The 12,275-nt window shown below is 32.2% G+C and overlaps 3 protein-coding genes across 4 annotated transcripts; 2 read left to right on the top strand and 1 right to left on the bottom strand.

The window, feature by feature from the left end:
• The first annotated feature begins 371 nt into the window (after positions 1–371).
• On the top strand, positions 372–3,543 carry LOC119639611 (polyadenylate-binding protein-interacting protein 2-like). 2 transcript variants are annotated; one of them, XM_038037090.1, is made up of 3 exons: positions 372–512; positions 2,293–2,479; positions 2,538–3,542. In XM_038037090.1, the coding sequence occupies exons 2-3, from the start codon at positions 2,336–2,338 to the stop codon at positions 2,775–2,777; spliced, it is 384 nt and encodes a 127-aa protein (XP_037893018.1). In that variant the 5' UTR covers positions 372–512; positions 2,293–2,335; the 3' UTR covers positions 2,778–3,542. The 2 variants fall into 2 exon arrangements, with proteins under 2 accessions (XP_037893018.1, XP_037893019.1); XM_038037091.1 differs by lacking the exon at positions 372–512 and adding an exon at positions 544–1,284 and having other exon boundaries at positions 2,538–3,543.
• A 4,386-nt stretch (positions 3,544–7,929) lies between these two features.
• Positions 7,930–8,592, top strand: LOC119639523 (dynein light chain Tctex-type). Its single transcript, XM_038036957.1, has one exon. It carries the CDS (start codon positions 8,153–8,155, stop codon positions 8,486–8,488), a length of 336 nt encoding a protein of 111 aa, XP_037892885.1. The 5' UTR covers positions 7,930–8,152; the 3' UTR covers positions 8,489–8,592.
• Positions 8,593–8,938: 346 nt separating this feature from the next.
• On the bottom strand, positions 8,939–11,772 carry LOC119639346. The gene is made up of 5 exons (XM_038036653.1): positions 11,614–11,772; positions 11,350–11,558; positions 10,530–10,936; positions 9,278–9,496; positions 8,939–9,203 (listed from the first exon to the last, which is right to left on the bottom strand). The coding sequence occupies exons 1-5, from the start codon at positions 11,678–11,680 to the stop codon at positions 8,939–8,941; spliced, it is 1,167 nt and encodes a 388-aa protein (XP_037892581.1). The 5' UTR covers positions 11,681–11,772.
• Between the last annotated feature and the right edge of the window lie 503 nt (positions 11,773–12,275).

The following is a 12,275-nucleotide window of genomic DNA, read 5'->3' as shown; positions in this document are numbered from 1 at the left end:
TGTCTCCACAATTGAGGCGGAGGGCTGAAATAAGTAAATTTAATAGAATAAATTACTGATTCGTTTCAGAAACAATCATACCGTGAAGAAAGTTTATTAGAGGTAATTCTTAAATCATTTTCATTTCGAATGAGAGGCTTTTATAAATTAAAATGGTCGCTTGGTAGTGACTGTTTCTTTGCTCGCGAACGTTTCGAATTTATTATCGATTTATTTGGTGTGCCGTTTCACTTTTATACTTCATATAAAAATTAATTCAAAGCGATAATCATCCTAAAGTAACATCGTTGAAATAAATTATCGAAAGACATTCGATAATTTTTCACCTTGATGACTTTTATCTGTGTATTTATATTAAATTTTTCATGAAGAAAAGCTTTTTATCAAAATTTTTTGTGTAATTTATCAGATTTTCTTCTTTTTGTAAATTTTATGTACATGAGAACTAATACAAAATTTTTAGTGTTTCAATACTAAAAAAGGCACAAGCGGAGCTTGAAACAGCATATTTTGTGAGTAAAATCATTTGGTTATAAATATATATACGCGAACATTTATTTATTATGATATTGATTGAGCGTCAAAAAGGACAGAGGAATAAGTGCGCTTTAAAATTTTAACCCCATTTTTACGAAACATAACAAAGAAAAGGAAGACATTGTAAACCAAACAAAGTGTACACGTACGTTATATATTGTTTTTATTAGTGACTAATTTGATGTTATTGGCCTTATAACGCAAAATGCTGAAGTGTTATTAGTATTCGAGCCAATGCTCGCTCCCGAAAAGAATATATAAGTATAAGTACGGCAACCCAAAATGAAAGATTAATAACACATGATTTATATAATTTATTTCATGATTTTATGCATAAATTAGATTTTCAATTTGCTATATCCCCCTATATCAATTAAAGTCACAAGATTTTTGCGCTTTGGAGACATTCATTCATTTCAGGAAACAATAAATTATTTAAGTATAAAAATTCTTTTGTGCAGCAACAACTTACTTAGTTTTGAATAGAAACTACATGGAAACTAAAATCTTGCTCAACATAATATTCATCTTTTTCCCATACACTTATATATATATTGATTTATTAGAAATTTGATCATATATATATTTCCGGAATTTATGGCTAACGTTTGCAACACCTAGAAGGAAGAATCAGGAGCTCTAATCATAATTAAGTTCTGAATCAATCTATGCATGATCGTGATGAACAAATACCCAATCGCAAAAGATTAAATATCGAGTTTAAGTCTAAAAAGATCTTGCGCGCAGGTTCGTATAGAAAAATAGAAATTGAAAAAAAATTGTAAGTTTTCATGTATATTCTATAGATAATCTTGTAATATCTACATTAAAATGGGAAAAATCAATCACTCGCACTTATAGGCCATCGAAATTTTTTTTTTTTAGGTTTTTTGATGTGATGGGAATACATAATTCGCCCACAACCCACCATCATTCTTTAGTTTTCTACTTTTGCATTGTATATGATAATAACTTTCGCTCTCTTACTGCGCATTGGTATACAATTCGATGTTATATATTATTAATTTAACCCAAGAATAAATTGTAAGACTGAACTTCTAAAGCACTAGCGCCTAAAGCTATCGGACTTGGACACTTGAGATTTGAACTCACGACCAGTCAGTTGTTAATAGAGATCCTTTGCCTCATCGGCCACTCAGGCGGATGATATTATGTAATGAATTCCGATTGTTTTAATGAAAGAATTGTTCATTTTGCTAATAATTATTACTTTGTCCTATACCAAGCGCACTTCTTCTATGATAATAGCCAGTGGCCATCACATCTCGAGAAAATCGCTGCTAAGTAGTGTAGGGTCCCATTCGAATGTTTTGAGTAAATCAAAAATAAAGATTACGAAACGTCCTGGCGTTTTGTCACTCCTAAATTATTGACAATTTTTGCTATTTTCTTTTTTTTATTTGAAATGTTATAGTCGCCGTTGCGGATTACGTCGAATTTCAAACTTAATTTAGAGGAATATTTTGTGTTCTTTAAACCACTATAGGCAATGACAATTTGAAAGCAGAACTAGTTAAAATGCCGTTATATATATAGTCGTAAAATAGCTAGAAAGGAAACAGAGAGGGTTAACAATTAAAAAAGAAATAGTAAAAATCTGCAGTGAGTTATGTTTCCTGACAATCAGATATCGAACAATTTATTAATTAAACTTAGATCGATTAATGGAGTCAAATAAACAAAAAAGTTCGAATAAAATAAAAAATTCATATTTAAAAATTCTTTTCGCTTCAGTTTATTAATAACGCAAGTTGAACAAGAATTTTCACTCTTTAAAATGATTATGAAAGTTCCTTCAAGCGATTGGTCTGACCAATTCGAACAATATGTAGTGGAAGAGGAATCTGATAACGATTTAGATGATGAACAAGATTTCTCTGAGTACTTATGGATGGAAAACGAAGAAGAGTTCGACAAAATAGTAAGGAAGCTATTCCATTTTTAAAAAGGCGTATTGTTGCATTAAATTCTTTTTTAAGGAATTACAGCGTCTTGAAGAAGAGGAATTGATGAAAGAGTGCATAGACGCCATGTTGGAAGACGAATTGGAAACACAACTATGTGAGTGGCAAAAAGCCAGGAATGAAGAACTGAATGCGGCACTCTCTTCACTTTCAGTTACTAGTAGAAACACACTGGCCGTCAATTCTTTGCTGAATCCTTTGGCTGACGAGTTTATTCCTCGCAGCCGTTTATTTATAGATCTGGGAACATCGTAATTCGATATAGGTTTTCCTCTGTATCTTCAGAGAATGTCCTCTTCAAAACTCTAAAATGATTATATGACCTGCTTGTTGCCATTTTCCCAAGTAGTAATATCAATTTTAATAAAATCTGGAATATATTTATACAAACATTTCAGGACAACAAGCTTCATAAAAACAAACTTAAAAAAATTGTTTCCCAGACATATTTTTAAAATTATCTCAGTTTATTTGTGTATGTATGTATTTTAAGATTTGTTAACAAATAATAAGTGACAAGAGTGTCCATGTTCATTGGTCTCTTATAGGCAAATGTGGTTACTCTCTGTGTGATTTCTTTTAATCCTTTAATGTGATATACGTATTTAGAACACAACTGTACTTGATAAATATGTAAGTGTCATTTCATAGAGGGACGATAATTAGTCATCTGAGCCTCTACTGTCTGACAATGGAAAAACACGATAAATAATCTTAATGGCGACAGAGCAGTGTTAAAATCATAAGTGTTCTCTAAATATGGCTTTTCTGTTATCGTTTCTGATAAATATTTGTAAAATTTTGTTTGTATTCAAAAAAAAATAAATAAATAAAAAAATAAAATAAAAATATATGCTATCTAATCCACGTCTTTTAGTTTAACGTAATTTGGTAATAAGCAAAATCTGTCGGTGCAGTTGCAAAAATCTGATAGATGCCTAAAGCAGAAGTCTTCGATGGAAATAAATTAGAAGGAACAATGTGTAATGATGAGCATATCGGACAGAGTAACAAATTCTAGTTGATAATGTACGCAAGGGCGCCGTATGCAAAAAGGACGTTCTGTTGTTGGCGCATAGTGGGCTGTAACGATGCTCTTGGGGTGTTGCCGCTCACAAAGTTTGAATTTCATTTGTGACATTCACACTGCCAGCTGCTAGATGGTCAGCAAAAATACCACGCAGTTTTCGCCAAGCAAGTAAAAGAACTGCCGAAGAAGAAAAGTATTCTTTCAGGGGATATTCATGTAAGCATACAATCATCCGCCTGGTTTTTTTAAGAGACAATTGATTATCGCTAAGGCGCCAATCAAGTACCTTCTTCGGCAACTTTCCAATACTTCTCCTCAAATTTTCCATTACTATGTATTAATAACTGAGAGAATTAATAAAGTTACGTACAATGTTTAAATTTTTAGGTTCTTTATTACAGAAAAAGACAATTATTAAATATTTATACTCTATACCGCTTATGGTAAATAACATATTAAACTGTCGCTTGTAACACCTCAGAAGGGCTTAAGACAGGCACATCTTTTATTATACCAATCGATCGATCGAATCTGTATATGGATTGGAATCTGTTGTCTGTCCGTGTGTTCGTCTGATGCCTGTCTACATAAATTTGTGTTCAAGCTACAGGTCGCAATTTTTGAGATATTTCGATGAAATTTGGTACAGTGACGTATTTTTCGACCACCTGCTCATATAATGCCCTATTCTGCATAATAGCTATAGGGGAAAAAATTGCAATTTTCAAAATTTCTCAAATGTGAGAAAGTAGTAGTTTTTGGACATTCTAAGTTGATATGAAAACTTTCGACAGGCTGGGGCAATGTTCGATCCCCTCATACAACGAAAAATAAGAGCATTACAGTCGGACAAGGCCGACCACTAAATACCTTACACCACATTATCTAACACAGTTCTTATTTTTATTATAGAACACAAAGATTATATCTTGTTTCTGTGTAAAGCCATATTTTTCATTTGCGTATTTCTGGGGAAGCGGGCCCAAAGCCCAACCTAATGTAGTACAAGTTCAATTTTTACATAGGGCAGGATCCGGCGTAAAGGGTCCAAATGTTGAGGAGTTAATTTTTATATGAAATTACTATAATATTATTGGTCAGTGCTCATCACTACATATTAAAACTTTGACTTTTCTGCTCTATGAAGCATCAATATTTATAAAAATGGTTATTATGGTAGGATCCAAAATAGATAGTCCAAATTTGCTACAGTTAATTCTTTATGTTAATTGACTATTATGTTATAGTTTTCATCACAAAATATTGAAGATTATACCTCTTTGTCGTATGAAGTTCGATTTCCCTATTTGAGAGGCCGAAAAACTACTACTTTGCCACTTTGGCTAAGATTATTACAATTTTGTTCCACATAACGAACTTTCAGAATAGGGCGTTATATGGGATGTGGTCGAAAAAGTGGAACGATCCGAACCATTTTCAATAACGTTCGTATTTGGGTCAAATACGTCAAGGTTCTGAATTTCATCAAAATATCTCGAGAATTGCGACTTGTAGCTTGAACACAAATTTACGTCGACACAGACAGGCTTAGTTCAATTCAGATATAGATTCTGAATCGATTGGTATAATAAAATACGGCCTTCTGCGTGTAACATACGACCACACTTAGTTAATATATCCTGTATCACAAGTGGTGTAGGGTATAATGAAGTTCATGCGACAAAAAGCTATAATTTTCAATGTTTCATGACTAAAATTATATCACAATAATAATTTAACATAAAAAAATTAACTTTTTTTACTAATAAGGATTACTAATAAGGATTTTCACGAAAATGTATCCTTTGTAGACCAGAAAAGTCTAACCGTTAAGGTGAGCTGATGAAAATTGACCCACAATATTATAGTAATTTCATACAAAAAGGAACTATAAATAATTTGGACCATCTATACCTATTTTTGAGTTCGGCCCTATAAGAGGATTAAACTTGTACTACGTTAGGTTGCGATTTGGTCCCCCTTTCTCATAAAGCACTTGAAAAATTTGCATTTATGTAAAAACAAGGTATAAATTTTGTGTTCTATAATAAAAATAAGAATTTTGTTGGACAATATGGTGTGGGAAGTATAATGTTTTTACCTGTTTTGTTTACAGATCTTTCATAAAAATGAATGTTATCGGTTCAGTTATAATGTATTGTTAATTTGTATAAATTATGTCTTCTTCATTATTGTATCAGATTTCTCTTCCATTCCTTTATGCCAAATAAAAAGAAGATTTAGTATATGAAAAGTTTCACCTTCAGTATTCATTTAATATTTATGTAAATTTTGTATGAGTTGCAAGTTTAAAAATTATTTATGTTTTTAAGATTGCTAGGTTTGTAAATTTCGTGCTGGCCCCTCTCTAACTTGCTCACCCTACTGCCTCAATTGTGATGCCTCCACGCAAATAACAACACCATATTGATAAGTCACCTAGTGTGCTGGAGAATCCAAATATATTGGACGCAAATGTTGTGCAACGCCTCACAAACGTTTGTGATTCTTTTCAGCTTCTTTGGGTTCTAGCAACTCTTTCGTTCTTCCTACAAAATGCGCGAGCGGCCTCGAGCAATGTTCAAAAACTGCAGTTAGATTTTCGAATTATTAAATATTATAATGCCGTTTGTAAATGTTAGAAACAATTTACTTACTTGTTTTGAGATAGCAATAGTGGGTCAGAAGCATTCCGCCAAGCCTTTCTCGCCCATCTCATAGTGATGTTTTCTGCTTTCCTGTTCTCATTGTTCCCCTCTTCACTGAACGGACATAGAAGTATGTTACGATACATTATGCTGGATATGTACATTGCATGTAAATTGCATTTACTTTTACTACATTTCTTTTTATTTACTAATCACAAATATTATTTCGGACACACTTTATTGCCTTTTACTTTTTGAATTAATATATCGTTATCTAACAGCTACTTCTATTTTTCTTTTCCAGCTGGTTTTTTACAAACACAACTCTAAAAGAGAGGTTTATGATAACTTTACTTAGTTTATACTCAATAATAATGCACATTTGTTCGCAGCGACAGCAATTTTATTGTCGCCAGATTTGACGTAACTGAAAGACCGAACACAAAGTTTGATGTAGGACTAAATATTTTAGAAAGAACATGAGAGTGGAAGCATATAAAAAAATAACGAAAAATGAGATTTATCTCTACCGTCGATGTTAACAGTTTTACAGATTGACTATATGCGTCTATTGTCCACGGGATTACCACGAAGCTCGGTAAATTTTTCGTCGAATTAAGAAGGGAAAAGAACAGTTGCCACATTTGACGTTTTTTCTTCGTTTCTGAACTCGACCTATTCTAAGTTAAAAAAACTATGCTGCTTAAGCTTCAACGGGAGAACTTATATTGTTATATACCGCATGCGCTATAGCACTTGTGTACATGTATGCGCGTACTTTTGAGTACAGCATATTGAATATTTGCTGTTAATTTTTAAATTTATTCGTGCAAATGGTTTGAATGAATTTCCATGCTTATACATATGAGTGTATGACAAAATAGCGAAATTCCGGATCGAAAGTATATAAAATGTCATTAAACAGTCTTCAACAGTTGTAAACAGTTGTAAACAATTTGAAAAATAGCGAAATTCCGGATCGAAAGTATATAAAATGTCACTAAACAGTCTTAAAAATAGCTTGTGAACATAAACACATAAATATATACCATAAGGCTAATACGCACATTCATAGAGAATACATTTAAGATGGAAGCCATGAATATGCTCGAATGTTTGTAAATAATGTTCAACTACTCTTCTTTGATAGCATACTTAACGTCATGAAAAGGCGAACATCAGTCAGCAAGTGCGGCGTTGTTTTCTCTCCTTCTGGTCCTCGGGTGATGAATTTCTATACATTTTACAGTTGTTTTTATTTCGAATTAGTACACCACCCATTAATTTGTAAACATTATACAGATGGCTTTATTTTGAATTCGTACTGATCTAGAAAAAAGATCATATAAAACAAAGAACAATTTTTTTCAGATTTAAAAAAAATATTTTGTATTAGAAAAATGTTGTGTTTCTTTAACAAAAAATAAGAGAGTTATAGATCCCTAATCAAGTTTTGTATTGTGTTTACTTCATTGAATGTCTTTAAAAGATGAAGAGAAAGACCTCAAAATTGTTCTCTTTCCATTTCCAAAAAATTGCTGTCGTTTTCCTTTCCATTTCTATAAGATACTTAAAAAATATATCTGCAAAGCATTAAATTCCACAATATGTTGATATTTGTCTTCACATAAATTAATAAAAATATGCAATGAATTCAATATATTAAATTAACAAGAAATTCCTTTCTGTTAAAAGTTAAAAGTAAATAAGTTCTAAGTATTGGCAACAATGAATGACAAACTTAACGAAGATCTGGCATTGAAAGAAAAAAAAACAGTTTAAGGGAAATAATAAACATATGTCGACAGAAAATTAATCTGTGTTTGGTTAATAAACGGATTGTTCCGAACATTCTTGGGACGTTATTCAAATTCCAATCTCACCGAGAACAAATATTTTCGCTATTTCGCAGTTCAGAAACTTGAAGGCTTTATTATAGGCATAATCCAAACATGGATGAGTCACGCGAAGAGAACCAATTTGTTGTGGACGATGTAAGCAAGATTATTAAGGAAGCTATCGAGAATACAATTGGTGGTAATGCATACCAGCATGATAAAGTAAACAATTGGACTGGTCAGGTGGTTGAGAATTGCCTTAGCATGTTGACAAAAGAACAGAAGCCTTACAAATATATTGTTACCTCTATGATTATGCAAAAGAACGGAGCTGGTTTGCACACAGCCAGTTCATGCTATTGGAATAACGACACTGATGGAAGCTGCACAGTGCGTTGGGAAAATAAGACCATGTATTGTATTGTATCTGTGTTTGGTTTAGCGGTTTAGTTTAGTAGATGCGAGAACCTATTTTTTTTAATTTTGCCCGTTTTCAGGGGAGGGATGGAGGGACTTTTGAAATTACATTTGAATATATCATAAATGTGCGAAAAATAAAACTAATATAAAACTACAAAGCCTGAATTTTCATATCAAACTAAATCTTACAAAGAGCGACAGCTATAGCAGAACCATATATATCGCTACGATTTTTTTTAAAATTAGGAATTTTAAACACCTCGCAGGATCGCGGAATGATTTATCGATTTTACCCATGCAAGTTTTTATCAATATTCAATGATGGCAGCAAGCTTGTGATGCAGTAATTCTGTGATACCATTTATTTTATTGTACGTTGTTCTAAGCTCTGAAATTAAATTGCTTACTCCACATAAAGCTGCGCTTATCCAACACAAATTTTTTCGAATTATTCAAATTATGAAATTACATTTATTAATTTCAATTTTTAGTAAGAGATCTTCGTTTCTTTGTGAAAGTTGAAGAAATTGAAGGAACAGATGTAGGTAAACGCAAAGTTAGTATTGATGACCGTGACTTGGGCAATGCGTGAACTAATTGAGAGTATTTTACAATCTTGGAAGAAGGCATGTTTAGTTCCTGTGATAAAATCTTAGCATCGACTTGGTAGTTCGATTCTAACAACAAAGCCAAAACGATAAAATGGCACAAAGCCTTCTCAGTGGAAAACGCAGAACGGCAGCCACTAAAAATAAATATATAATACAAAATATATGATATTTGTAAAGTATAAGAGTGGCAAATTTAGTGCATATATACCTATATCTGCTCGGATCCGCAAAACGTTCACGTACTATATTTTCCACTTTTTCTGATATTTCAGAAAGCTCTACTTTTTTGAGTGATCTCGTCTTGGATTTGATGAGATTAAATAAACAATCCATATACAGTATTATTTTTATTTGTGAAAAAATGTCTGCATTAGGAACACCTTCTTGCAAACCAGAAATTTTACTTAATAAGTATTCGGATTTTATACTGAAATGTAAGAAGATTCGTAAAATATATATACAAAAGTGCAACAGTATCTTTGTAAAAACATACAATATTAGTCGTTCCAGGAGCGATGTAATATATTTAAGCTTCATTGGCACTAAAAGATCTTCTTGTAAAGTGAAAATATCTACGTTTTCGAATCTGGTTTGTGAAATTAACTGTTAAATGTTCTTCAAATTCTCTAAGTGTGAAAATTAAAATTGCCGAGAATCTCTTTCGTACTGAAGTGTTTTTTAAGTTCAAACACCTTATTTAAGTAATAGCATATTACTCATACTTTGACTTCTTTTGTTATTATGAATGCATCGTAAGTCATCGAGCCGTTTTAACTGCTTGGTTTGGAACATAATAATTTAATATAATGCTACAATGCCATAATCTTGCAAGGAGTGCGATAGCAGATAAGAACTGAAATGTGCTCATTCGATATAAATTAAAAACCCCTTCCAACAATGCAATGCAAAGCTGCTGATTGTGTAATAAATGGTTTGAAAAGTACCGCACCAATTCTGTTCAACAATAACATTAGATTGGAATGCTTTAGATATAGTTATTGTCCTGTCCAATGAGAATACGGACGTCTAAATATGAAATATGCGTTGGTGTCGGAATGAAAAATTACGAAATTAATTCGGAAATTTTTGTATTGGAATTATGTTTTAATTGATTATTATTTAGCATCTTATTATCAATTTGATCCTTTTCTAATTTTTTTCTTTTACTTTTATAAAATAATCGAGAATATATAAAAATGAAATATGTGATTGAACGATGAAATTCTCTTTTTTACTCATCAAAAATTGAAACAATGAATTCGTGTCAAAGTAGACATGAGAGTTTCTCAACCTGGAACCGTTGGTTTAGTTGTAAAAGTAAAAGAAGTAATAAAGTATATCTGCTGGTGAAATAAAGGAGTTGTTATGCGATTGCAAGTTAAGCGAAAAACATGGGAAACCTAAAGCCTAAAGCCTTTATTCAATGGGTATCGCAACCATTACATATACATTATACTTACGGTATCTCGTCCACTTTAGTTTGGTATATTGTTTTGGCTTCCTCTTCTAAACGATCCAAAAGTTCCTGTGGCACTATGTCAGTTAATTTATAAACTTCAGACACTTCCTTCGCTTCAGAATTGAAACGCGGCCTTATACTTTCATAGTATGTGATATTGTTATCAGCGTTTTCCTCGTTGTTGGTTGAAGTTTCTGCATCGACTTGCGCCTGTAAACCTTCTTGTACTATGTTTACGTTTACGTGCATTTTTTCTTTATCAGCTATATATCTCATTGCTTTTCGCCCTCCGAATTTCTTTAGCAAAGTATCCCCATGCAAAGCTTCAATCTCTGATGAAGGAACGTTGCCTGTCTGAATTATAACATTATTTGATAAACTTGCTTGATCAACAGGGATTATCGCCAGCTAAATTGAAAGAAAGAAACGAAATTATGTATCAATATAGAGATATCATGGAGCTATTATTTAATGTGCTATGCGCTATTGAACGTTCGGTCCGACAAAAAAAATAACGAATTTCTGTATTTATTTTTTACGAGATTTTTCTTAGCTATAGTTGCTTGAAGATGGGGAGGTTCTCAGTACTATTTTTCAATGAACCATATCGTACTACGCCTTTCATCATTTCATAGTAAGAAAAACGAAAACAGAGATGAGACGAACCCCTTCCATGTTTTGAATCTAACTGATTGAAGTTTTTCCTTTTAATATGTTGTATAAGCTTTAAAAGACCCATTCTTCTAAATAAATTGCAAACTGTCAATTTCGTTTATATATTCATATTCGTAAGTTTAAATTTATAAGCTCACAACTTTTACCGTATTTTTAGCCTTCTTTCTGACGCATATATAGGTATCTGTTAAACCATTGGTCTCTTTGCAATTTATTAATCCAAAATACGTTTGCCCATTTAAGGCTAACAAAGCTCCAGCCTGCGAGGACTCAGCGGAATCAAATTGCCGTTTTAAGCGCCAAAATCTCGTTCGACTTTTGTTCAATGCCAATAATTTTCCATTCTGAAAAGTAACTGCATTCAAAAGCACTTTATATATATGGATACTGCCAAAGATCTTTCTACTCACTTAGCGTAGGTAACAAATCATTGTTTTTAGCAATATACACGTTTTCTACTTTCGCCTTGTCCTTCATTTTTTACATGAATACGCGTGGAAATAAATGTAAAAAAACAAGAAAGTAGAAGAACAAGTGCTACCAACCATTAATAGTATACGATTTGCGACATCAAGGAGGTACGGAAGAAATATACAAAAACATATGAATTCAAAAGGAGGTATGAAAGAAATGTACAAAAACATATGAATTCAAAAGAAGGTATGAAAGAAATATACGAAATTATTTGCAATTCAAAAGGAATACCGGCAGAACGTTTTATTTTCGTTTTTTGCTTTTTTTCTGTTTCAAACACCCACGAACGCAGCATCAAATCGCAAGTCAGAGATGTATTACACCGAAACGAAACAGTAGAAAAGCATGCACGTGCTGCGTACATTTTATAAACAAATTGCATAAGTGCTTTCGTACGATTTCGTACATCTTTATTAAAAAGTCGTCTTTGTTCTATAATTGGTCACATTCTCTAATTAAAAAATTAAGTAATATCCATGTATCATAATAACGTTTACTGATATTAAATAATAAAAAAAGTTTTGATCTCCTTGACAATTGCATTCGGTAGTTGAAGTCGCAAGCTGGAAAAGCAAGCTTCCAAGTAATCTCTTAATAA

The sequence above is a fragment of the Glossina fuscipes genome, unplaced genomic scaffold (genome assembly GCF_014805625.2).
Source record: "Glossina fuscipes isolate IAEA_lab_2018 unplaced genomic scaffold, Yale_Gfus_2 112, whole genome shotgun sequence".
In the NCBI taxonomy this organism is placed as follows: Eukaryota; Metazoa; Arthropoda; class Insecta; order Diptera; family Glossinidae; genus Glossina; species Glossina fuscipes.
Note: the sequence above shows the minus strand (reverse complement) of the source record. Positions and strands in the feature narration are given on the sequence as shown.